General features: G+C 42.9%; 1 protein-coding gene across 1 annotated transcript in view; it reads left to right on the top strand.

Moving 5' to 3' along the window:
• Positions 1-6,449: 6,449 nt before the first annotated feature.
• The window catches only part of LOC139352063 (NACHT, LRR and PYD domains-containing protein 12-like), a 152,376-nt gene continuing 132,201 nt past the window's right edge, over positions 6,450-26,624 (top strand). Inside the window, exons 1-7 of the mRNA XM_070994112.1 lie at positions 6,450-6,580; positions 6,956-7,075; positions 7,240-7,439; positions 8,342-10,175; positions 11,595-11,771; positions 13,480-13,653; positions 21,736-21,909. Of these exons, the coding sequence (XP_070850213.1) occupies positions 6,450-6,580; positions 6,956-7,075; positions 7,240-7,439; positions 8,342-10,175; positions 11,595-11,771; positions 13,480-13,653; positions 21,736-21,909 (2,810 nt within the window). The remainder of the gene's footprint in view (positions 6,581-6,955; positions 7,076-7,239; positions 7,440-8,341; positions 10,176-11,594; positions 11,772-13,479; positions 13,654-21,735; positions 21,910-26,624) is intronic.

Here is a 26,624-nt window from a genome sequence, read left to right as displayed (position 1 = left end):
TAAATCCTGACTGGAAATCCTCGAATAAACTATTATTGTTTAGAAAGTCGCACAGCTGATTGGCAACTGCTTTCTCAAGAGTTTTTGAGAGAAAGGGAAGGTTGGATATCGGTCTATAGTTGGCTAAAACCCCTAGATCAAGAGTAGGCTTTTTCAGTAGCGGTTTTATCACAGCTACTTTAAAGGACTGTGGTACGTAGCCTGTTGATAAAGAGAGATTGATCATGTCTAATACTGAAGAGTCAATTAGAGGTAATACTTCTTTAAACAGCTTAGTCGGGATAGGATCTAAAATACAGGTAGATGATTTTGATAATGAAATTATTGAAATTAGTTGGTGAAGGTCAACAGGAGTAAAACAGTCTAAACCTGCGACAGACTGAGTAATAGTTTCTACGGTTTCTGTGTTTGAAGACAAAACAGTACTTGTTGACGGCAGGAGCCGATGAATTCTATCTCTAATAGTTAGAATTTTATCATTAAAGAAGCTCATGAAGTCATTACTGTTCAGAGCTAAAGGAATACATGGTTCAACAGAATTCACGATTGTTAGTTTGTCCAATTACTTTTGGTCCCTTAAAAAGGGGGAGGCACATATAGAAATGGTTGTAATTCTGACACCATTCACCTGATTTGGATGTAAATATCCTCAAAGCTGAAAGTCTGCACTTGAAGCACACCTTGATTGTTTCATTTCAAGTCCATTGTGGTGGTGTACAGAGGCAAAATTGTGAAAATCGTGTCAATGTCCAAATACTTATGGATAATATTCAGAAAAAAGAATAGCTTACACAAGTGCTGATGCTGCTCCGAATGAGGGGGAGTGTTGGCGTCCCTGGCAGGCCAAAGTCTCTCCAGCATTGCTGAAGGCAGTGAGTAAGTCCTTGAACGGACCATCATTGCTGCTGGAGAAGTTTGGATTTGCCTCAAGGAAACTTCAGGCGGTGCGTGACGACACGATAAAACCACATGAACTCCTCTTTGGTGAGGGGAATCAACACGTGACCGAATGTCTCCTTGCTCTTCTGCCATTTAACCTGTGAAAGAAACAAACAAACACTGACATGAACTGGAAGGCAAGCCTTATCAGCCTGATTTAAATGAGCTGACAGTTGGTGCAGACCTCAGGTGTGCAGGGAGAATGTTCCACAGGTGAGGAGCATAATTCTTTGGTGACTCTAATGTGGCCAGATTTCCCCCTTTTCAGCACCAGGACTTGCAGGTGGACAGTTATCCAGGGGCTTCATTCTACCATGCAGAGGCTCTCCTGAAAAGCCACCTGCACTACGAGGGTGGAGACTGTTGTTCTGGCCTTCGGGTTGGACAGCAGGAGACACAACCCCCAACAGATCTCCATCAAACAGCTCCTGAAAGCCACGAAGATGGCCAGGACTCGCTTTCCTGAAGCCATGCTGTGGGTGCCTCTTATCAACTGCTCTCCTGCCTTACCACACAGGGAGCAAACCAACCTGCAGGTATTGAACTCTTTCATTATGAAAAATTTCAACTTCTTCTTCAACTTCGAGAGCCTGGTTTGTCAGGAGGGGTTTAAAAATGTCATGGTTTTAGCTGAACAGACTCAGCTAACCAAGGCACAGCTCCCTTTATTGAATAGAGGTTTAAACTTCCTCCCCACTAGGGGCAGTAGTGGAAATATTAGACCTCAGACTAGGCTTCATCTCCAGAAATATCATAGGAGACTTAAACTTTTAGCCTATTATGGTGACAAAAGTAAATCAGTGAAACAGCCTTTTACCCCCGAATCCAAATGGACTCCTCCAGAAGTTAAAATACCTCCTTATATCTCTAATTTAATTAAACTAGATCTTAATTATTTCCATAATCATTTAGTATTAAGAACTGAGCCCAATCTGTCGCCTGAAGAAAATTTGGCCCTAAAAGAGCTGATACAGAATAAAAACATTGTGATTAAAGCAGCAGATAAGGGCAGCATAGTGGTACTCATGGATCTCCAACAATATTTATGGGAAGGATATAGACAATTAAATGATAATAAATACTATTCTAAACTAGATAAACCTATTTATTTAGAAACATTTACTCAAATTATAAAAATATTTCATAAAGATACATGAGAAAAATCTAATAACCTCTAAACAACGGAATGATCTAATTGGAGATTCCAGCCTGGAGCCAGGCACTTTGATCTTCTTCCCAAAATTCATAAAGATCCAGCCAGTTGGAGCAAACCCTTTCAGATTCCTCCAGGGCGACCTATAGTCTCTGATTGTAGCAGCGAGACCTATAGATCTGCTGAATGTATAGATTTTTATTTAAATCCATTAGCTAAAAAACATAAGAGCTATATTAAAGATACATATGATTTCATTGATAAGATAAAAGATCTAGTTATTCCTAATAATTCTATATTATTTACTATTGATGTTGATAGCCTGTATACTAATATTGATATATAGGAGGGGATCTTGGCCGTTGAAAATATTCTTTACAAATATTATGATAAAAAGTGGCCTGATGAAGAGTTATTACAACTATTAGAAATTCATTTGACAGGCTACTGCTGAACGGCTGATCTGCCAACGGCCTTCACTCAAAGACAGCTCTCCATGAATCTGTGACAGACTCAGACTCACGAGACAAAGAGCACAAAGTACACTGAAATTATGAGGCGTTAAAATCGACTTTAGAAGTTTTTCCTTTTTTCATTTTCCACGTCTGTGAAGAAACTCTCTCTCTCCCTCTCTCTCTCTCTCTCTCTCTCTCTCTCTCTCTCTCTCTCTCTCAGCTCCGTCAGCTCCATCTGTGCGTCCCTGCCCCTCGGGAATATGCGTTAATGTAAGTCTGACTGTGCGTGCCTGCGTGCCTGCGTGTGTGCAGCCATGTGAATACTGGACTTCCATTCGAAGGCACATGGACTGTTTTTAAATGTATTTATTTGGAGCCCAGGTGTGTGCGTGTGTGTGTGCGTGTGTGTGTGTGTGTGTGTGTGTGTGTGTGTGTGTGTGTGTGTGTGTGTGTGTGTTAGTTTCTACAGTGACTTGAGTCGAAGCCATGTATTAAAAATATCACATTTATGCTGCAGAGCTGTTGAGGAACTGATGGTTTGTGTTGTGGACTCACCGGCTTGCCGTAGACGCGGCGGGCCGGCTGCGAATCGGACTGGCAATAAGAATCCCTCTGAATCCAAAAAGCTTTATGTAGATCTCCTGTATATGAGTTGAGGACAGACGTGTGCGTCTCTCGGTTCTGTCGTTGTTGTTGTTTATTTGTAGTTTGGCTGAGAAATGATTTCCTTGTTTATTTTTCTCTATGACGTATAAATGCATATAAAACTGTGAAAATCCTTTGTGTTCAGTTAAAGGGTGAGTTTTATCTTAGCTTTTTTTGCATGTTAATCTAATTTGTTTGATTATGGATGATTTCTCCTTCTTCCATCTCTTCTCGCGCCACACACACACACACACACACAAATATATATATAAATCTAAAAATATATGTAATCTCACTCTCAGGGTCTTTCACAAATCCATTATTCAAAATGCTTCATGTTCTTGTTTCCTGAGTTGCAGCTTGTTCTTTCCAGGTCCTGATTGTTTTGTCTTTTTGAATAATGACTCAGAACTGTCAATCACTACGTTCAGCATGTCTTCGTTCATGTCTCACATTTGATTTCTGCATGTTGGTCTTCCTGCTGTGAACCAAAGGCTGGATTACATGAGCTGTCAGACATGGCGAGGACGGCTGGATGGACGGACACATGCTCTCTCTCTCTCTCTCTCTGACTGCATTTCTGTCTGTCTGTCTGTCTGTCTCCCTCTCCCTCTCTTGCTCTTCCTCTCTCACCCAACCGGTCGAGGCAGATGGCTGCCCACCCAGAGTCTGGTTCTGCTCGAGGTTTCTGCCTGTTAAAAGGAAGTTTTTCCTCGCCACTGTCGCCAAGTGCTTGCTCATGGGGGAATTGTTGGTTTCTTTGTAGATAAAAGAGCTTGGTCTGTACCAGCTCTATATGGAAAGTGTCCTGAGACAACTTCTGTTGTGATTTGGCGCTATACAAATAAAATTGAATTGAATTGAATTGAATTGAATTGAATTGAATTGAATTGAATTGAATTGACGTGATGACAGCTGACACGTGGAGGTTTGTTTTTGAATGAACAGATTACGTTTACGTTTACAGATTATGGCCAACAAGGCTGGAACAACATGAAGAGGAAAGACAAAACAACAAGCAGGTAAATACATGTCACTGCACACACCAGCTGTCCAAACACAGGAAACACAGATTTAACATGACCAGAAAAATATTTGCCAAATCTGAGGAGAGCGTCAGAAAAATGGCAGAAAAATTTGAGTCTTCTCACCAAGAAATGAGTAAATCAAACAAAGTGACATCCTGCAAACAGGATTTCAACTTTGACACAAAAGCACTTAAACTTAGACTTAAACTAAGACTTAGACTCAGACCTAGGCTTAGACTTAAACTTAAAGTTAGACTTAAACTTAAAGTTAGACTTAAACTTAGACTTAGACTCAGACTTAAACTAAGACTTAAACTTAGACTTAAACTTAGACTCAGACTTTAATGATCCCAGTTTCAAAATAGTTCTTAAACAAACACAGACAAACACACACAACAGAATTAAACTAAGAGAAAAGAGTTCTCCAAATCAAACAAAGAGTTGAAACAATATTAACATCAGTTCTTAAAGAGAGAGAAGAGCCATAAAGTAGAAGAAATGTGCGCGAGCTGCAGATGAAAAATAAATGAAACAATAAACAGTATGTTCAGTACAGCTCGAGGCAAATAATCAGGCCGCATCCTCACAGCCAGCAGCTCGAAGTCTGGGCTGCAGACACGCTCGTGAACGGTCACGTGTCCGGGTGACGCCGCTTCTCCTCCACAAACTGCGCAGTCCCTCCTCACTTCTCCTTCCCGCTCCGCGGCTTAGTCCGCCGGACACACACTTCGGTAACTGTCTGCGAGACTGTTAGCAGCAAAGAGAGAACGAAAAAGACCGAAAACACACGAAGCGAACGAAAACACACGAAATGAACGAAAAGGGATGAAAACACACGAAACGAACGAAAATGACGGAGCGACTGCAACAGGCGGCACAGAACACAGCGCCATCTGACAAGAACCGAAACACATGAAAAAGATTATTTCGAAACAAAAAGTCAATAAATCATCCAAAAACTGCTGACTGCTGAAAATGAGCTGAGATGAACTGTTTGTATTTCCTGTCAGTCTGTAAAAACACGTTCAGCTGATTTGGTCTGAAGCAGTTCAGCTGGAACTTAACTAAACACACACACACACACACACACACACACACACACACACACACACACACACACACACACAGAGAGAGAGAGAGAGAGAGAGAGAGAGAGAGAGAGAGAGAGAGAGAGAGAGAGACTCGACTGAATTGCTGTCAATAAAAAGGGGAGGAGCAACACTGATCCAGGTGATCCAGGTGAATATGAGGGAATCCTGAGAGTGAAACTTAAGTGAAAAACAGCTCAGACTCCATTTAGAGTGACAGCAGATGGAGCAGAGCTGAAATCTGAGGCAGGGTGAGTGTCAATCCAACATTTTCATGAGTTTACTGTTAAAGTGTGAGTCAGTTTTCTGCCTGTGGACTGTAGAGGACAGACATGTTAGAGTGAAGACAGTTTGACTCAGCTGTAGACACAAAGTCCTGATTGACATCATGACTGTTTTTCCAGCAGTGGTCTAATAATAATGTTGTGTTGCTCAGTCAGCTCTTTGACCAACACGGTCAACTTTCTCATTATGTTGAATGAATTTGGCACTGGGGAGTCCCTGTTTCACCAGAGGACTTTGAGCTGTGTTCGATGCCGCGCCCTCAGGTGATCTCTGATTAAAGGTCATCAGGGAAATGGCCGTCAGCCTTTACTGTGGGATATTACTGAGGCAGCTGCTGCTGAAAGGTGTTTTTCACAGCGAGTGAAGAATCAGACGATCCAGAAACTCTTCCAGCAAAACATGACGAGTCCTCCTCCTGCTTTGTCACATTGGTCCACGATTGTTGGAGAGATTTCTTTAATACTGACAAGCTCAAAGAAATTTCATCAGAAATATTTCACTTATTTTATCCAACTAGTCACAGAAATTCAAGAAAACATTGTAAGTTTGAGCTTTTGTGGAGAGTCCAGGGAAACGCTGCATCTGTTTTGGTCTTTTAGCCCAAATACTAAACTACTGTGGAGTGAAGTGATTGATTACTGATCATATCTGCCCTCTTTATGCTGTGTGTGTGTGTGTGTGTGTGTGTGTGTGTGTGTGTGTGTGTGTGTGTGTGTGTGTGTGTGTGTGTGTGTGTGTTACTTCCTGTTCTCTCAGTCTTGTCAGTGTCTTGAACACACTTGTTTGTTGCTTCTTGTGTTCTGAGCTCACCGTCAGTGTCACTGTTTCAGCTCTCAGACTGACTTCAAACCTGAAGATGAGTGTTTGTGTGGAGGAAGAGGAGGACAGAGCAGAGTCTCCAGTGTCCAGCTGTCTGTCTCTGAAGAGCGACCGGTCCAAAGGTGATCCTCCACACTTCAGTCATGAACCTGGACCCTCAGATTCAAAGTAAGAAAACTGCTATTAACTCATTTCTACGACTCACTTTCAGTTTCTTCTGCTGATGTCATGTTTTCATTGTTTTGATTTTGTGTTTTTTGATTAAAAATGTGACTAAAATGTCTTTGCAGCCTAAATTGAACCAACTTTTTGTGACATGAAGAGAAATGATTGGTGGCATCTTCATCTTAGAAGCTGTGAGTTGCTAGCTGTCAGTCACCTAGAAAAGCTGTAATCTAATCTAAGAGGACTGATACAGACTTCACAGCTCCTCATTGTGGACAGCAGCAGCAGTTTGTGTGTTTAGAGCTTCAGAAATGGCTTTCATCAGAGAATTGATCAAGGATTCATGTGACACGAAGAAAAACATGTTGGTGTTTGCAGAGTTGAGGACAGCAGACAGAGAGCAGAGTCTCCAGTGTCCAGCTGTCCGTCTTTGAAGAGCGACCGGTCCAACAATCGTCCTCTAAACTTCAGTCATGAACCTGGACCCTCAGACTCAAAGTAAGACCCTGTTTTTACTGTAAACTGACCTGATGGAAGATGATGCATTGAGGATGAAGACAAAATACTCTGCTACAAGATTCATGTTGATGATGCAGAACTCTTCCTGCAGATAGTGTTTCAAACTAAGATCAACCTGATTTTATGACCTGATGTCTTTACAGTCATGTTTGTGTGGAGGAGACGCCGTCCTGCTGTGCTTTGTGTCAGGACGTCTTGAAGGATCCAGTCTCTACCAGCTGTGGACACTGGTTCTGCAGACAGTGCATCACCTCATACTGGGACCAGTCTGCTTCATCAGGAGACTCCTGGTGTCCCCAGTGTGGAGAAAGATCCAGAACAAGATGTGGACGGCAGACAGTAAGTCAGACCTGCACTGTCCAAAGTAAGGCTGTCCATCCACACATCTTCAAACTGTGACCTTCTACAATTCATGACATTTATTTGGAGACTAACAATCAGTTCATTCAACACACCAACCAAAAATGTCAAGAAACATGTGAGAACATGAACTTCATCAAATACGCTGAACTGCTTCAAGAACCACGTTCAGTTTTTGGGTTTTCAGGCAACATGAAACACTTTCACACCAAAATGATCACAAACATGCAGAGTTTTTAATTAAAGTTTAACCTGCGTTCAATGTCAAAACAGGGAAACATGGTGGTGTTAGGCAGTTTGCCGCTAAATAGTGGGACCCAATGATGCAGACCCAGAGACAGGACTTATGAAAATGAAACACAGTTTATTAACAAAAGGCAAACCAAAAGTGCACTCGAATGAGTGGACAAAAAGAACTAAAGACGCACTCAAAAGGAGTGGATGCACAAAAGGAACGCGTGGAAGCGGCGGGTAGGCACTGAAACAAAAGAAAGAGCACACTATCAGTGGCTGAAACAAAACAGTGGAACATTAACTATTCTCAGGAGGAGAAGAGGACAAAAAGACGTAGTACTTACGACCAATAGACCAGACACCTTCATGGGAGGATGAGGAATAATCCGGCAATGGTAGTAGAGAGACTGCTTAAATACTCTGCTCACAGGTGAGTCCAGTGGGAGGCGGAGCTGGCTGAGGTACGGGGATGCCCAGCCACGCCAACAGGGGTGAACAGACAGACAACACACACAGGAAAAAAAAGGGCACACACAAGGAGACACACAAGGAGACACTTCTTTATATCTTCTTTATTGTTATTTATTGATGAAAATAATCAGCAGATTGTCAAATTGTCTTTGTTTTGTCTCACTTTTCTCTCTTTTTTAGTGGACAGTGGTCTTCAGGAGGTTTTAGATGAACATAAGATCAGCCTGAGGAGGAGATATGAACGTGTGACTGAAGGAAGTGATGAAACAGGAAGTGGAACCCTCCTCAACAGGATCTACACTGAGCTCCTCATCACAGAGGGACAGAGTGAAGAGGTTAATACCCAACATGAGGTGAGGCAGCTTGAGACAACTTCCAAGAGGGAGACCCTCCATGAGACCCCAATCAAGGTCCAGGACATCTTTAAAGCCTTACCTTACCAACAGAGACACATCAGAGTGGTCCTGACCAACGGCATCGCTGGCGTTGGAAAAACCTTCTCAGTGCAGAAGTTCACTCTGGACTGGGCAGAGGGCTTGGAAAACCAAGATGTCAGTGTGGTGGTTCTGCTTTCGTTCAGGGAGCTGAACCTGATCGAAGATGAGCAGTACAGTCTTCTCAGGCTGCTCCATGTTTTCCATCCAACATTACAGAAGGTGACAGCAAAGCAGCTGGCTGTCTGGAAGCTTTTGTTCATCTTTGACGGCCTGGATGAAAGCAGACTTTCACTGGATTTCACCAACAATCAGCTTGTTTCTGACGTCACACAGAAGTCATCAGTCATCAGTGCTGCTGATAAACCTCATGGAGGGGAATCTGCTTCCAGACCCGTGGCAGCCAATCAGATCCCTCCTGAATGTGTTGACAGGGTAACAGAAGTACGAGGCTTCACTGACGCCCAGAAGGAGGAGTACTTCAAGAGGAGGTTCGGTAATGAAGATCTGTCCAGCAGAATCATCTCACACATCAGGACCTCCAGGAGCCTCCTCATCATGTGTCAAATCCCAGTCTTCTGCTGGATCACTGCTGCAGTTCTAGAGCACATGTTGACTCCAGACCAGAGAGGAGAGCTGCCCAAAACCCTGACTGACATGTACTCACACTTCCTGCTGGTTCAGACAAAGAGGAAGAAGCAGAAGTATGATGAGGGACATGAGACAAGTCCACAGGAGTTGATGGAGGCTGATGGGAAAGTTCTTGTGAAGCTGGGGAGCATGGCATTTGAACATCTGGAGAAAGGAAACATCATGTTCTACCAAGAAGACCTGGAGCAGTGTGGTCTTGATGTGACTGAGGCCTCGCTGTACTCAGGAGTTTGTACAGAGATCTTCAAAAGAGAGTGTGTGATCTTCCAGAAAACAGTCTACTGCTTTGTTCATCTGAGCATTCAGGAGTTTCTGGCTGCAGTCTACCTGTTCCACTGTTACACCAACAGGAACTCAAAGGTCTTGAAGACTTTCCTAAAAGATGACAAATACAGCAAATCAAAACAAAGGTCTTTTATGGAGAAGATTTTTAAATCTTCTGTAAAAGATGAAAGGCACTACCCATCCCTGGATGTGTTTCTGAGGAGCAACATGGAGAAATCTCTTGAAAGTAAAAATGGTCACCTGGACCTGTTTGTTCGCTTCCTTCATGGCCTCTCTCTGGAGTCCAACCAGAGACTCTTAGGAGGTCTGCTGGGTAAAACAGACAACAGTCCAGAGATCATCCAGAGAGTCATCAACAACCTGAAGGAGATGAACAGCAACAACATCTCTCCTGACAGAAGCATCAACATCTTCCACTGTCTGATGGAGATGAACGACCGCTCAGTACATCAGGAGATCCAAGTGTTCCTGATGTCAGAGAACAGATCAGAGAAGGAACTCTCTGAGATCCACTGCTCAGCTCTGGCCTACATGCTGCAGATGTCAGAGGAGGTTCTGGATGAGTTGGACATGAAGAAGTACAACACATCAGAGGAGGGAAGACGGAGACTGATTCCAGCTGTGAGGAACTGCAGAAAGGCTCGGTAAGTCCAGATGTGATTATCAACACTGTTGAGCAACGTGAAGCTGAAGCCATCAGTGTTAAAGATACACATTTTACACAGTTAACTTCCACACTATCAAAGTTTTACCCTGATTCCAAACAAGTCAGAACTTTTGTTCAGTGAATTCATTTCAAAGATATTTAATGTTCAAACTGATGAACTTTGTTTGTCACCACAGTAACACTAGAGGCAAGATGTGCAGAGCAAACAGCAGCACACATTTCCACTGTGATTTTGATTGAATCTGCAGCCGCAGTCTTTGTTTAGTGAGCACCTGATTTACTCAGACAGCAGCTCATGACAGTCAGCTCCTGGGACGACCTCCAGGTTGATTGTGCCAGTGAAGGAGAGCTCAGCAGGTATAGTTGAGTGGAGGGATCTCCATCATCAACAAGCTCAGTTTAGTCTTTGTTCCAAAACATGAACTTCAGCCAGCTGAACTCCACCTGATAAAACTACTACAAATAAAACTGTAATAATACAATCTTTAGTACTTACTACAGCAGACATGTTGGTACGCTGTGGAAAACATCAATCAAACAGGAGGTGATCACCTGATCTGATCCTCTCTGACACAAACTGACCTGACAACAGCTCAAAGTCAATATATTGAATGTTTTTCCTCATCAGCTTCATTGATTTCTGTAAATATCTGCTTATTGTGAATCTGATGCAGCAACACATTTCACAGACTGAAAGATGTGGAACGCTCCAAAAACACCTGTTTGGATCATTCCACAGGTAAACACGCTGATTGGTAACAGGTGAGAGGATCATGATTGATTTATGAAAGGGGTGTCCTGGAAAGGCACAGCGAGGATGGAGCAAGTTCACCACTTTGTGAACACATGATTGGATGAAGGAGATGAACACATAAACTCAGAGACACTTCAGAAAACTGCTGTCAGTGAATAGTTTGATTATTGATGATTGATTGTGGTTTGATTTTTTGAATCGGGTTGTCTGATGTTGATGAAATAGGAGTCATTAGATTCATTTAACAGGAGATGAAAAGCAGATGAAGTGACACAAGATGTATTAAAGATGCTCAAAATCCACTCAGACACATGACTGAGGTCAATACAAATGACTGCAGTTAATAAAGTTCAACCAACACAAATCACAGCAGCCTGTCAATCAAAATATGACACATATTGACATGATGGTCGTTTGGCTGACACTTTTGTCTGAAGCTGAAATTTGTGGTTCATTATGTTGCTGAAGGAAACTTTGACATGTGGACAGGAGGAGCTTCAAAGCACAGAGCTGGTGACCAATGGCTGAGCAGCTCAGGCTGAGCGACCGACAGCATGTTCAGCTCATGTTAATGTTGTTTGTGACATTAATAAACTGTCAGATTTTATTATTCTCTAACTTTTATATTCTCTGTCATCACAGACTTTCACTCTGTGGACTCTCAGAGACTCATTGTGAAGTTGTGGCCTCAGCTCTGAAGTCCAACCCCTCCCATCTAACAGAGCTGGTCCTGAGTAAAAACTGCAGTCTGCAGGATTCAGGAGTGAAGCTGCTGTCTGCTGGACTGGAGAGTCCAAACTGTAGACTGAAGACTCTGAGGTCAGTTCATGTTTTTCACTCTTGTCCAGTGGATATCCACCAAATTTAAATCCATCACAGATGTTTGAAGTTTCCTTCAGTTCTCTTGTTTTCTGCGTTTGTCTGAGCACAAATCAACAGCTGTTTTTCATAGTTTAACAGTCTGGACAGTTTGGCTCAGAGTTTAGTCTGAACTTTGAATTGAATTGGTTTTATTAAGGAAACTGTAGGATTGAAGCTTCAACATCCTCTAAAATTAAATCAACATTTATAGTTTTTGTTCCCTGTGAGACACAAATACACATAAAAAATGAAGTTCAACACATTTTCAGGAATAATGTCTTTTTATCCAGAACCTTCAGAGCGCAGTATTTTACAGGAACTTATGCAGTACATTTACACACAAAGAACCTCTCTCTGACACACACACACACACACACACACACACACACACACACACACACACACACACACACACACACACACACACACACACAGAGGAGCACAGAGAGTGTGAAGCATATTTCCTCATGCAGGTGTTTGAAGTGTCATGTCTGATCTGTCACCAGCGACAGGTGACACTTCAGTGTGTGATGATGCTTCAGTCAGAAAATGATGTCACTTTGTGTTCTGACTCATCCAGTAAGCAGAAGATGAAGAGAAGATGGTCTGACGTGCACATTTGATCCAGTTCTAGAGATGATTGAGGATGAAGCTCACAGTCAGTCAGCTGTGTGTTGATGGAGACGAGTCCATGAGTTTTTATATTGACTGAAATGATGATTTATGTCCTAAAATCTTCTTTATTTCATATTGTCCACTTTGAAATTGTCCAGAAATCGTCTGTTATGTTCTCAGTCCAGCGTGGGAGCTGCTGCTGTCCAACTAGCTCAACTCTGACTTGCAGAACGATGACTTGAGTGGTGGTTAGCTTTACTTCCTGTTTCCTGTGGCTCTTTACACCATGTGACACAGACAGAGTGAAAACTCAGACTGTGAGACAGAAGAGACACAATCACCATTTTGTTGGCAGCGTGTGTTTTTCCTGCTATAAGTACATGGAAATCAAACATTTAATGACAAACAAATCAAAGACTTTTCCATGTAAATAACGTTGTTAACATGAAGTTAAAAGTGCAGCGATCAGATTCTTTCTGTCCATCGTTGCTTCTGTAGCATTGACAGTGTGGATTAGAGTGTATATAGAAGAGTATGTGGACAGATTGAGCTGACTTACTCCAATGACTAACAGGAAGTGATCTTTGTGAGCCCAGAACTCCTGAAACAGACAAACACTGATCAAAGTCAAAGTCTATCAAAATAAAAGTCCATCCAACATTGTGTCTGAAAGGCAACAGACCTGTCTGAGCATGTTTCATAAGATGACTCATGATTATTCTGAATGAGAAGAAACAGAAGAAAATGAAAGTAACAAAAACAACACGTCTGATTTGATGGTTCTTCCAGACTTGACTGAGATTAGCAGCATGTTATTGATGTGTGTGGACATGAATAGGTGTATGAATGTTGTGCTGACATTTGGATGATGTCTGTAGAAGGCTGACATTATGATGATCCACAATTACACAATGACAAAGTCACTCTGCTCATTTTAGGGAGAAACTCATTGATGAGGACAGAGTAATGTTGAGCTCCACATTTACAACCTGAACAACATCTGATTGGATTAGAAATGGATTTTAATCTTCATCATTTATTCTTTATTCAGGTTGAGTAACTGCAGGTTGTCAGAGATCAGCTGTGCTTCTCTGGCCTCAGCTCTGAAGTCCAACCCCTCCCATCTGACAAAGCTGGACCTGAGCTTCAACAAGATGCAGGATTCAGGAGTGAAGCTGCTGTCTGCTGGACTGGAGAGTTCAGACTGTAGACTGAAGACTCTGAGGTCAGACACCATTTTTCACTTCTGTTCTGAGATTAATATGATGTGAAAGTTGTGTTGACAGTAAACTGCAGACATCAGGCTGATATTATTCGCGCTGGCACTGTAAGGCATAAGTTGCACAGCATGAGCTGCAGGTAGTCCCAAATGGCAAAACACGCCACTCATAGACTTCTGGGCTGTGATCTTTCTTACCATCACGCCACAGGAAGCGGAGGAGTGGCTGGTCTTCAGGGAGGAGACGCACCTGATGAAACATGCCACATATATCTCCACTGATGGCCACAGGGTGTTCTCTGCACCTCAGTAGCACACCAAGCAGTGGTGCACTCAAGGTAGGGCCAGGAAACAGGCTGTTGTTGAGGCAGGCTTCTTGATAGTTGAATGAGCAGTTGAAGACAGCTCTGGCTTTACCGTCATGTTAAACAAGATGGTGAGGGAGGAACCATGATTCCTCTGTCTTGCTCACCTCATCAGCGTTGATCTTGACAGCATATCCAGCTTTCTCCAATTTGTATATCTCCTCATTGTACACTGCAGCTTGTTCAGGGTTGGTAGCCAGGTGGCGCTCTGTTGCTCTGAGGAGAGCCATCACGGCCGTGAGTGGAGCATGGAGCGTGGGTGCATTTGGTTTACGCAACAATGGAGTAGCTTAGCAGGACACACCATCAACTGTGACTCTGATGGTCTTCTGCTCATGTTGTTCCATAGCTGCTTTATCCCCACCTGAGCAGATCACCTCCTTACTGTTTCTGAACGGTAATGTGTCTAGCTTCCAGAGTCTTTCAACATTTTGTTGTAGCTCTTCTGAAGGGGAGAGGAATAAAGAATGCAGACAGCTGTTCTCACCTGATGAATGCTGCAGGAAGGTGGCGGGTCCCTGCACCGCCCATCCCAGAGCCGTGCACACAGCGACAGGTCCACCAATTGGGCCAGACCGGACTGGGGTTACTGGTGTTATCAGATGGTGATTGTCAGAACCGATGAGTCGCATAGGCTTGAATCTACTGTAGGAGTGCAATGGAATGTTTCTTAAGTGTTGGTAGTTTTGTTTCAGGTTTTTGCACATGATTGTTCAGCCAGATTCAAGGCTGCTGCTGTGAAAGCATGGTGAATGTCATGTTTCACCCCTTTCTTCATCATGTGTGACACTTTGAGTGAGACTGTAACTCCCTGTAATTGCACCTTGTCCTGTCTGATCGTCCTCAGGGATAGGATATCTTTCTTACCCTTGAGACCCAGGTGATGCACAGCAGCTGGTAGTATGATTGTTCTTTCAGAGCTGTCATCCAGGACAGCGTAAGTACTGAGTGTTTTCTTCCCATTGTATAGGCGTACTGGGACAACTTTCAGCATCACTCGACCTGAATGGCTACTTTGGTCCATGTAAATCATCCTAGGGGATGTACTCATGGTCAGGACTGTCTCAGTTTGAGCCACATCATGGAGCACTGTGAGGTGGACATGGCTTCTTGAAAGTGCAGTTATCGGGTGTGTGTCCTCTCCCACACCTCCAGCATTTTTTCTTTTCCTTTATCCAGTCAGTCTTTGCATTGTTGGTGAGCTTAGCAAAGTCATCACAGGCATTGAGGTAGTGTTCTTGGTTGTTACAGTAAGGGCAATAGGGCTTAAACCTGTCACGCTTCTTAGACTGTAGTGGGATGCTGGATACAGGAGCTGGATTAGGTTGCTGAGCCCCCTGGTGGTTGCCAGTAAAATAGTTTCAGACTTCACCCATGGCTGCTTCACTGATCTGCGCTCTGCGCGGTTGTCAGCATGTGTGGGTTCTGGTGGACATGCGCTTATCCGACAGGATACCTGCAGGGTCTGGACCTTCCTCTCAAGCCAGTCTGCCAGATCTGGAAGAGAATATGTCCTGTCACTGCCACTTTGGATGATTCCCCTGGTGAAGCAGTATTCAGCGAAGGCATCTCTGAAGCTAGCAGGCAGCTTAGTGAGCAGTGTGTCAACATGAGAACCACACATCAGCTCTGCAGAGGAGGGACCTTGCATTGTGCTTAACATGCCTACTAGTGTTCCAACTGATGCTGCAAAATCTTTAATACCTTGATAGTCTCCAGCCTTCACAGGCGGAACATTCAAGATGGCATAGAGTTCTCCTTGCACAAGTTGTCTGGGCTGACCATATCTGTGCATGAGGGCTTGCATGGCAGTCGTGTATGGCGTTGCACTGTTGATGAACCGCTTGGCTATTTGAAGTGCAGCAGGGAATCTGAGGTGGTCAATAAGGACTTGATACTTGTAGTCTTCACTTAAATGCCTGTGGGGCTCAAGAACACTGTCCAGGCCCTTTTTGAGCAGCAGGAAGTCACTTTCCCTCCCCGAAGCAAACAGTCAGCTTGGGCAAAGGGATGCCAAAGGATGAAGCGATAGCCACCTCTAAAAGACCTGGTGCATTGGGGTTATCTGGTGGCCGCACAGGTGCAAGGGGCCGCTGAGAATAATAGTGTTGGACAGGATGAGCAGGATACTGTGCATGAGGATAGGGATATTGCTGAGGAGTAGGCTGCCAATACCTGGGTACACCGTATGCTGGTCGTGATGGGGCAGGTGCAGTCTGGATCGGCAGAGCAGGAACTGCTGAGACTGCAGGGGGCACCGGCGAGGTAAACGGAGGCTACACATTTCATCTGTGAAAGGGGAGTAGATCGTGTAGATTCAACATCTGAATCTTGATCCACATTATCAGCTAGTAGTGCAGAAGAAGCTTGGTCCACAGTCTCTGTCAGTGTAGCAGAGGGTGCAGCGTGCGTAAATGAAACAGCAGCCGTGTCGTGATCTTGAGAGAGGGGCACCAGTGTAGCTGGAATGTGGGATGCAGGTGGATACTGTGCCATCCTATTGGAGCTGGGACACAGGTGGACCCTCTCTAGGTGGGGAAGGCTACCATACTGAGACATATCTGCAGCATATTGATGTGAGTGATATGTGGGATGAGTGTAGCATACCTGAGAGTGATGGGTCAGTCTTACATTGTCCATTTCGGCTTCCAGTTCTCTCATTTGGTGTCTCATGGTCTGCCAGCGTGCCTCTAGGTGCTGAAGTCTATCATCAGGGCTCACATAGGATGGATATGTCCTTACTCCGAATTTATAGCTGAGTTCTCGGAGTTTCTATCAAGTTTAGTTCTTGAAGCAGATAAAGTAATTATTGTAGGTGACTTTAATGTACATGTCGACGTTGATAATGACAGCCTTAGCACTGCGTTTATCTCAGTATTAGACTCAGTTGGCTTCCGCCAGAATGTACATGAACCGACTCACTGTTTTAATCACACCCTCGACCTTGTTCTGACATATGGCATTGAAATCGAAGACTTAATAGTCTCCTCACAGAATCCTCTTTTATCAGACCATCATTTAATAACTTTCCAATTCATATTACCAGACTACCAGCCAGTAGGCAAAAATTCTTATACCAGACTCCTGTCTGATAGTGCTGTAGCTAAATTTAAGGATATGATCCCATCAGTATTTAATTCAATGCCATGTCTCAATACAACAGAGGAGTCTTATGCTAACGTTAGTCCCTCCCAGATTGACTTCCTGGTTGATAGTGCTACAGGATCGTTGCGTATGACACTTGACTCTGTTGCTCCCCTAAAAAAGAAGAAAATTAAACATAGGAGGTTAGCTCCATGGTATACTCCTCAAACCCGCAAATTAAAGCAAACTTCACGGAAAATAGAAAGGAAATGGCGTTCTACCAATTTGGAAGAATTTCGGTCCGCCTGGCAAGACAGTCTTAAAATATACAGGAAAGCCCTCCGCAGTGCCAGGGCAGCCTATTACTCTGCACTAATAGAGGAAAATAAGAACAATCCCAGGTTTCTCTTTGGCACTGTAGCCAGGCTGACAGAGAGCCATAATTCTGTTGAACCATGTATTCCTTTAGCTCTGAACAGTAATGACTTCATGAGCTTCTTTAATGATAAAATTCTAACTATTAGAGACAGAATTCATCGACTCCTGCAGTTAACAGGTACTGTTTTGTCTTCAAACGCAGAAATCGTAGAAACTGTTACTCAGTCTGTCGCAGTTTTAGACTGTTTTACTCCTGTTGACCTTCACCAACTAATTTCAATAATTTCATCATCAAAATCATCTACCTGTATTTTAGATCCTATCCCGACTAAGCTGTTTAAAGAAGTATTACCTCTAATTGACTCTTCAGTTTTAGACATGATCAATCTCTCTTTATCAACAGGCTACGTACCACAGTCCTTTAAAGTAGCTGTGATAAAACCGCTACTGAAAAAGCCTACTCTTGATCCAGGGGTTTTAGCCAACTATAGAGCGATATCCAACCTTCCCTTTCTCTCAAAAACTCTTGAGAAAGCAGTTGCCAATCAGCTGTGCGACTTTCTAAACAATAATAGTTTATTCGAGGATTTCCAGTCAGGATTTAGAGTGCATCATAGCACAGAGACAGCACTGGTTAAAGTTACAAATGACCTTCTAATTGCATCTGATAAAGGATTTGTCTCTGCACTAGTCTTACTGGATCTTAGTGCTGCATTTGACACCATTGACCATGGCATCCTATTGCAGACACTGGAACATTTCATTGGCATTAAGGGAACTGCGCTAAGCTGGTTTAAATCCTACTTGTCAGATCGCTCTCAGTTTGTACGCGTTAATGACGACTCAGCAAAGTCAGCTATGGAGTTCCGCAGGGTTCTGTGCTTGGACCAATTCTATTCACCTTATATATGCTTCCTTTAGGTAAGATTATCAGGAAGCACTCAATAAATTTTCATTGCTATGCAGATGATACCCAGCTATATTTATCAATGAAACCGGAAGAAACCAGTCAGTTAACTAGACTACAAGCATGTCTTCATGACATAAAGACCTGGATGACCTGCAATTTTCTGATGCTAAACTCGGACAAAACTGAAGTTATAGTAGTAGGCCCTAAACATCTTAGAAAGTCACTTTCTGATGACATAGCAGTTATGGATGGCATTGCGCTGGCCTCCAGCACCACTGTAAAGAATCTGGGAGTTATCTTTGACCAAGACATGTCCTTTCACTCCCATTAAAAACAAATTTCAAGGACTGCCTTTTTTCACCTACGTAATATCGCAAAAATCAGGCATATTTTATCTCAAAATGATGCAGAAAAACTAGTCCATGCATTCGTAACTTCCAGGCTGGATTATTGCAATTCTTTACTATCAGGCTGCCCAAATTCGTTGCTGAATATTCTCCAGTTGCTCCAGAACGCTGCAGCACGTGTTCTGACAAAAACCAGGAAGCGAGATCATATTTCTCCAATACTCGCCACTTTGCACTGGCTCCCTGTAAAGTTTAGAATAGAGTTTAAAATTCTCCTCCTTACTTACAAAGCCATAAATGGCCAGGCACCTTCTTATCTTAAAGAGCTCATAGTACCTTATTGCCCTACTCGAACACTGCGTTCCCAGAATGCAGGTCTACTTATGGTTCCTAAAGTCTCAAAAAGCAGAACAGGAGTCAGAGCATTTAGCTATCAAGCTCCTCTCCTGTGGAACCATCTTCCAGTCTTTGTCCGGGAGGCAGACACTCTCTCTACATTTAAGAGTAGGCTTAAAACTTTCCTTTTTGATAAAGCTTATAGTTAGGGCTGGCTCAGGCTTGTCCTGGACCAGCCCCTAGTTATGCTGCTATAGGATTAGACTGTCGGGGGACATCCAAAGATACACCGAGCTCCTCCGTCCTTCTGTCCCTCTCCATCCACACGCTCTCATGTCCTACCACGGCATGTTACTAACTTAGCTCCTTCCCCGGAGTCTCTGTGCTTTGTCGTCTTGCAGGTTCCCATGGACAGTGGCTGAATCTGGATTGTGGATTTCAGCTGCATTTCCTGCCTTGGCCCTGCCTGACATCCACTGTAACTGTTACTGCTATTATTACATCCACTGTCACTGTTACTGTGACTGCGTGTCTGTCTCTCTGTCTCTGTCTCTCTCTCTCTCTCTCTCTCTCTCTCTCTCTCTCTGACTGCTTTTCTGTCTGTCTGTCTGTCTGTCTGTCTGTCTGTCTGTCTGTCTGTCTGTCTGTCTGTCTGTCTGTCTGTCTCACTCTCCCTCTCTTGCTCTTCCTCTCTCACCCAACCGGTCGAGGCAGATGGCCGCCCACCCAGAGTCTGGTTCTGCTCGAGGTTTCTGCCTGTTAAAAGGAAGTTTTTCCTCGCCACTGTCGCCAAGTGCTTGCTCATGGGGGAATTGTTGGTTTCTTTGTAGATAAAAGAGCTTGGTCTGTACCAGCTCTATATGGAAAGTGTCCTGAGACAACTTCTGTTGTGATTTGGCGCTATACAAATAAAATTGAATTGAATTGAATTGAATATGTGGGCACTGGATAGGGAAGGGATCCTTCTATGTTGGGTGGTGCTGCATATGTTGGGGTTGTCGTCGACCCTGTCCTTGTAGTGGTGGAAGGAGGGTGTTGGAAGGGGTAGCTGAGCTCGTAGTCTTCCAAATGTCTGGGAATGCATCGCACTCTGCTGGGACGGGGACTCTGTGGCAGCTCATCATGATTTCCTCTGCTTGTAGCCATGGCGAAGCTTGTGTACATCCGGCTCGAAGGACCATTTGTGGAATGTATTTTGGATGCTGGCGTACACAGTCTGGCCTTAGTCTTCTGTTAGAAAAACTGCAGCTACTCCAGAGAGTTACGTTTTCCTTCTTTATTGGTTCCACACGTGAACAAAGTACAGGATGCGTTATGTTGAGTTGTGATTTCCTGAAGTACAGAAATAAATAAACAATAAAGATATCAATATCTTACAGAACTGACATAATATACCTGTGATCTAAACACACAAATGGTACCACAAAGAACGCAGTGAGATAGCAACTGAGATCAATAATACTCTCTAATGGCCGCATGGGGGGCCTTAGACTGCACCATTACAATCTAACACACAGCAATGGTAATAAACGTAAATATCAACATATTTATATAACAACCATCCATGGTATGAAACACCAGAACAGATTCATACGTTTAGAACACAAATGTGGATGAAGATGAACATAGTACTAGTCCGTGGCGACATACGTAACTTACAAAAACTCTGTGGGCGGGAGCACACATCAGATATGACAGCATGTTACGAAAAACATAAAACAACTGATGCAAACTTAGTTTGTACTCATGCACAACAGACACAGAATGACAACGTAGACAGCCACGACCCGGTTCTGCTTAATACTGTCAAAAATGAGCAGGATGTGCGCAGCACGCTACAAGTAGATTAGCTGCCTTTTGGGGCTGTCTGTCGTCCTTCGGGTTCCTTCGGGACTACTCGGGTCTTTTCGGTGACGTTCGGTGATGTGACGGTGACACCCCGAACATAGCCGAGCAGGGAAGTTTGCACACAGAGCAATGTTGAGCTCCACATTTAAAACCTGAATATAATAAGAGAAATGGACACTGGATAATTCTTGATTTCATCTGATATTCTACATCATCTTGTTTTTAATAAGTGATAATGAAAACTTTAATCCATTGAATAAAATAATAATCTGTGTTTCCACAGTCAGACAATAACAAATATATTCAGTCTTTTTCTTTTCCAACACTTTCATGAAGCTATATGATGCTTCTACTGACTGAATAGTTGAAAGTGAAGATGCTTTGATTTCATGACTCCACTGTTCCAAACAGAAATATTGTCCATGTGTTTTGTTCACATTTCCTCAAACTTCATCCCGACGTATTTGTCCTCTGTGGACACTTTGGGATGTTGAGTGGAGTCTTCAATCAGTTTCTGTGGGTTTTTATTTGTGTTTGGCTGCACAACATGAGTTCATATAGATGGAGCTATGGGTGGAGAAGGCAGAGTTTAAGAGGTGGAGTCACTCTGTCTTTATTGAAGTAGCAGCACGTTGTCATTGATATTACTGAGATTTGACTGTTTTGAAGCTGCATCCTGTTGGGTTCAGGTGTTTGGAGTTTCCATTTTCTAAACTTGAACTTTCTAAAGCTTCTTCAGCCCTGAACAGATTATTAACCATTGAACGATTTCAAGCAGGAACATTTGCTTCTGAAATGACATCATTTATTCTTTATTCAGGTTGAGTTTCTGCAGGTTGTCAGAGATCAGCTGTGCTTCTCAGGCCTCAGCTCTGAAGTCCAACCCCTCCCATCTGACAGAGCTGGACCTGAGTGGAAACTACCTGCAGGATTCAGGAGTGGAGCTGCTGTCTGCTGGACTGGAGAATCCAGACTGGAGACTGGAGACTCTGAGGTCAGTTCACTGACTCTCTGTTGCTGTTGTAAATCTCACATGTCTTTTTAACAAGTGAAGCAAATTTGTGTTTTCCATAACATCAGTAAAGTTGTAAATTAGCTTTTGTTCATGTTTTCATGTTTCATGTTGAAGTAAATTTAGTCTGCACTCACAAAGATTTATGCTTGTTAAAAAAAGTGTAGAAAATGTCCACTGTTAGTTGTTGAAGTCAATGAATGTTTGTGATTTTTGCTAAATGGTCACATCTGGATACAGAAGATCCTCTGAAGTAATATTTGTTTGAAATTGATCAAGTTTACTTGATGAAGCAAAAATATTTCTTTGTTTTTTGTTGATTTCAGTGTATTTTCACAAATAATGACTGATGATTGATATTGATCCATCACAACACACACACACACACACACACACACACACACACACACACACACACACACACACACACACACACACACACACACAGATGAAAGCATGTTTCCAGATGCAGCTGTTTAAAGGATCAATATATTTGTTGTGCTGTAATTCCAGACTTGACTGAGATCAGCAGCATGTTATTGATGTGTGTTGACATGAATATGTGTATGAATGTTGTGCTGACATTTGGATGATGTCTGTAGAAGGCTGACATTATGATGATCCACAATAACACAATGACAAAGTCACTCTGCTCATTTTAGGGACAAGCTCATTGATGATCATCATAATAATGATAAACTTTATTTGTACAGCAGCTTTCAAACAGGAATTGCAGCTCAAAGTGTTTTCAAAGAAAGAAATCACATGTACCAAGTGAGTGCTTTGCATAAAAGTGGATGGAGAATCAAAGCCACTTTAAAATGAGAACTAGGATAAAAATAGAATAAAGACATAAAAGCGCAGAATAAAATAAGACAATACAGGTAAACATTGAGGAGAATGAGGATGAAAAAATGAGGATAAAGGCTGAAAAGCTTTAAGAAGAAGTGCAGCAGTGCACAAGCATGAGGCAAAGCAGAAAAGCTTCAGACCTGAATCAGGAACCAACAGCTGGTGAGTGAAATGCTGAAGTGAAGAGATCAGTTTTTAGCTTTCTTTGCAAAATGTTGAGTGAGCAGCTTCTCTGATGTCTGTAGGTGGTTTGTTCCAGAGCTTTGGAGCTTCATGGACAAAGGCTGCATCCCCAATTTTCTTTGAGCTGCTGGAAAGCTCCAATAAAGCAGCAGCAGATGATCACAGTGTTGATGAAGACCAATAATAAAGGAGGGAGTTAGCCATGTAGCTCGGTCCCAGTCCATGAAGGGCTTTGTGTACGAGGAGGAGGAGGAGGAGGAGGAGGAGGAGGAGGACCTTCAAAGCAGTCCTGAATGTTCCAGGAAGTCAGTGCAGAGCAGCTGAAACTGGACTAATGTGCTCTCTGCTCCTGGTTCTGGTTCATAGTGGAGCTGCAGAGTTTTGAATGAGCTGAAGTCTCTCAGTATTTTTTAGGGAGGCTGCTAAATAATGCGTCACAGTAATGGAGTCAGCTTGAAATAAAGGCAGGAATCAGTTTTTCAGCATCGTTCTGCTTTCTAAATGGTCGAACTTTAGCTGTTTCTACCGTGGAAAATGAAGTTTTCATCACCTTGTTGATGTGAGACTTGAAGCTTCCATCTGACAACACCAAGACTGTAACCTGAGATTTAATCCAGGGAGTTAATTTCTCAGATTATTAAACAGCATTTCTCTCAGACTGATTATTGATGAGGACAGAGTTATGTTGAGCTCCACATTTACAACCTGAACAAATCTGATTGGATTAGAAATGGATTTTAATCTTCATCATTTATTCTTTATTCAGGTTGATTTACTGCAGATTGTCAGAGATCAGCTGTGCTTCTCTGGCCTCAGCTCTGAAGTCCAACCCTTCCCATCTGACAGAGCTGGACCTGAGCTTCAACAAGCTGCAGGATTCAGGAGTGAAGCTGCTGTCTGCTGGACTGGAGAGTCCAGACTGTAGACTGAAGACTCTGAGGTCAGTTCATTGACTCTCTGTTATCATAGTTCTTTGAAGCTTCTTTATGGAGTTAGTCAAATTTCTGTTAATACATTACTTAAATCAATAATGTTTTCATTTTCCTTTTCTTCATGTTTTCATGTTTCTTACAATAAATTAAGTCTGCATTCACTAAAGATTTCTGCTGTTTAAGTTAAATGCTTCGCATTTTAAACCTGACCAGGTTTAATTGGATTAGAAATGGATTTTAATGTTCATCATTTATTCTTTATTCAGGTTGAGGGGCTGCAGTTTGTCAAAGATCAGATGTGCTTCTCTGGCCTCAGCTCTGAAGTCCAACCCCTCCCATCTGACAGAGCTGGACCTGAGTGACAACTATGACCTGCAGGATTCAGCAGTGAAGTCTCTGTGTGATCTGGTGAAGAGTCCACACTATAGCCTGAAGACTCTGAGGTCAGTAGAGGGTTGGAGTCAGTCCATGCTGGTCTCAGCAGTGTTGTACTAAACACAAAGCACAGATCCAGTATTTCCTGTAAACCTCCAACCTTCTAAGCAGCTGCTTTCCTCAGTGAAGCTGTGAGAGGAGAATGGTGACGGGCTTCAGGATTGGACAGAGAGAGAGAGAACAGTCAGCCAATCAGATGAGCCAGAAGCTTGTTGTGATCATGTGTTTGAGTTGATGTGAAGACATCTGTTGTTGTTGTGTTCATGTCTACAGCAAATAAAGCTGGATTCCAGCTGACAGCATTGCAAGATGTATAGAGACTTTATCAAACTGTCCAACCATCAAATCTGATCTCAGACTGTTTGTTCTCTCATTTCTCATTTGAGTGAAATCTGCGTAAACAGACTTGATGGCCAAAGTCTCTGCAGGTGTGTGAGCTTCCAGCTCAGCGTGTTCACTCCAACACGTTCACATGAGAGCTGAGAGGAAGCTGGCTACACTACACAGTCGCTCCACTTGTGGTCTGAACAGGACTGAAGTCCCTGCTGCTCTTTATACTGGATGTGCTGCATCACTGACTGCCAAGTGATGAAGGAGTCTCTGTGAACTCTGACTGATGACTTTTGTTGTCTGTCTTCTTCTCTCATCAGATGGGAGTTGCGTTAACCAGAGTGAGAGCGACAAGAAAGGTGATTGGCCGAGAGCCGATCAGCTGTGTCCTGATGATCCAGAGAGGTTGAAGCAGCAGCAGCAGCAGCTTGTGTGTGGAGAGGCTCTGACTGGACCATGTTACTGGGAGGTAGAGTGGAGAGGAGAGCTTCATCCAGCAGTGACTGACAGAGGAATCCCAACAAGTGGAGATGACTGTCAGTGCTGCAGTGTGAACTGCTCTGAGATCAGCTCCACTGTCAGACACAATGTCAAGTCCAGCATCCTCCCTGTGTATTCCTGTGGATGTGACAGAGTATCATCAGTGTATGTGGACTGCTCTGCTGCTGCTCTGTCCTCCTACACAGTCTCTGCAGACACACTGAGACTCCTCCACTCCTTCTGCTCCTCACTCACACACCTCCTCCACCTGGAGCCTGGACCTGAACCTTCAACCTGGACCTGAACCTTCAACCTGGACCTGAACCTTCAACCTGGACCTGGACTTTGTTTTGTCTTCCCTTTTAATCTTTCAGATATTCTGAAGTCAAACTGCCTCTGCAGATTAGAGCTGTTTGTGACAACATGAGTTTGGTGAGCACTGACTTAAGTTGAATTTTCTGATGATTTTTGGATGTTGATGTGAAAAAGCAGCATCCAGCCTTCGTCCATAAAGTGGCTTCTCTGAAAGTTCTGGTTATTACCTCGAATACCAGACTTCACAGAGAGTCAAACTGGTGCTTGAAACCCAGAAACAAGAAGATAAAACCTGTAGAACATTTGGATTTAATTGAAGCTTCATTGATATCTACAACCTGAAGCACAATTCTCACTCCAGAGATATGTATCATTGTTATCAGTGCAAGATTATGAATCTGTTTACCTTTTAAAATGTTTTTCTCCCCCAACAGATTGGGTTACTGCAAAAACTGAACTAAAGAACTACAAAATCTGGTGATAATTATCTGTTGGCTTTTCACAATGACCAAACAATTTCACTTTCCTGTTGCTCTTTGCTCCATTGTTAATATAAAGATAATCATTAGTCGCTTATACTTACTGAAATATTTCTGGATTTTGGTGAAAAACCAGTGCTGTTTTCAACCTTGTTCACACTCTGTTTTAAGAACTTGTTACGTGATATTTTATTTTCTTTTGACAGTAAATAAATCAGCAGAAAAATATATGAAAGTGCAATATATAAACCTTAATGTTATTATCAGTGATTAACAGCATGTACCTTCATATATTTGCTGTGTTTTCTCATATCATGTCTGTTTTTATTATTGCAGGAAAAACACTGATCTGATCTTTATATTCAGCCTTTGTTCTCACGGGATGTAGATCTCCACAATCCAACTTCTGTCAATAGAAATATCCTGTGTGTTGGTGTCAATAAAGCCCATTTGTTGAGTGACTTCTCTGGATTTCCAGAGTTTTATTTCTGACTGTTGCTCATTTCCACCAGCTGCTCGACTCACCTAAGACTTAATGATTCCTCTGTGAAGTGCACCAGGCCATGGCTGAGGGGCCAGTAGACTGATTATAGTGTTGTCCTGTAAAGGACAGAGAAATAATGAAGCAGGCAACAGGTGATGTGTTTCCTTCTCTCGCTTCTGCCAGACTTTAATTTTACAAACATATGTA

This window comes from Chaetodon trifascialis, chromosome 24 (assembly GCF_039877785.1).
Source record: "Chaetodon trifascialis isolate fChaTrf1 chromosome 24, fChaTrf1.hap1, whole genome shotgun sequence".
Classification (NCBI taxonomy): domain Eukaryota; kingdom Metazoa; phylum Chordata; class Actinopteri; order Chaetodontiformes; family Chaetodontidae; genus Chaetodon; species Chaetodon trifascialis.
The sequence above is the reverse complement of the archived record's forward strand: the minus strand, read 5'-3'. Positions and strand labels throughout refer to the sequence as shown.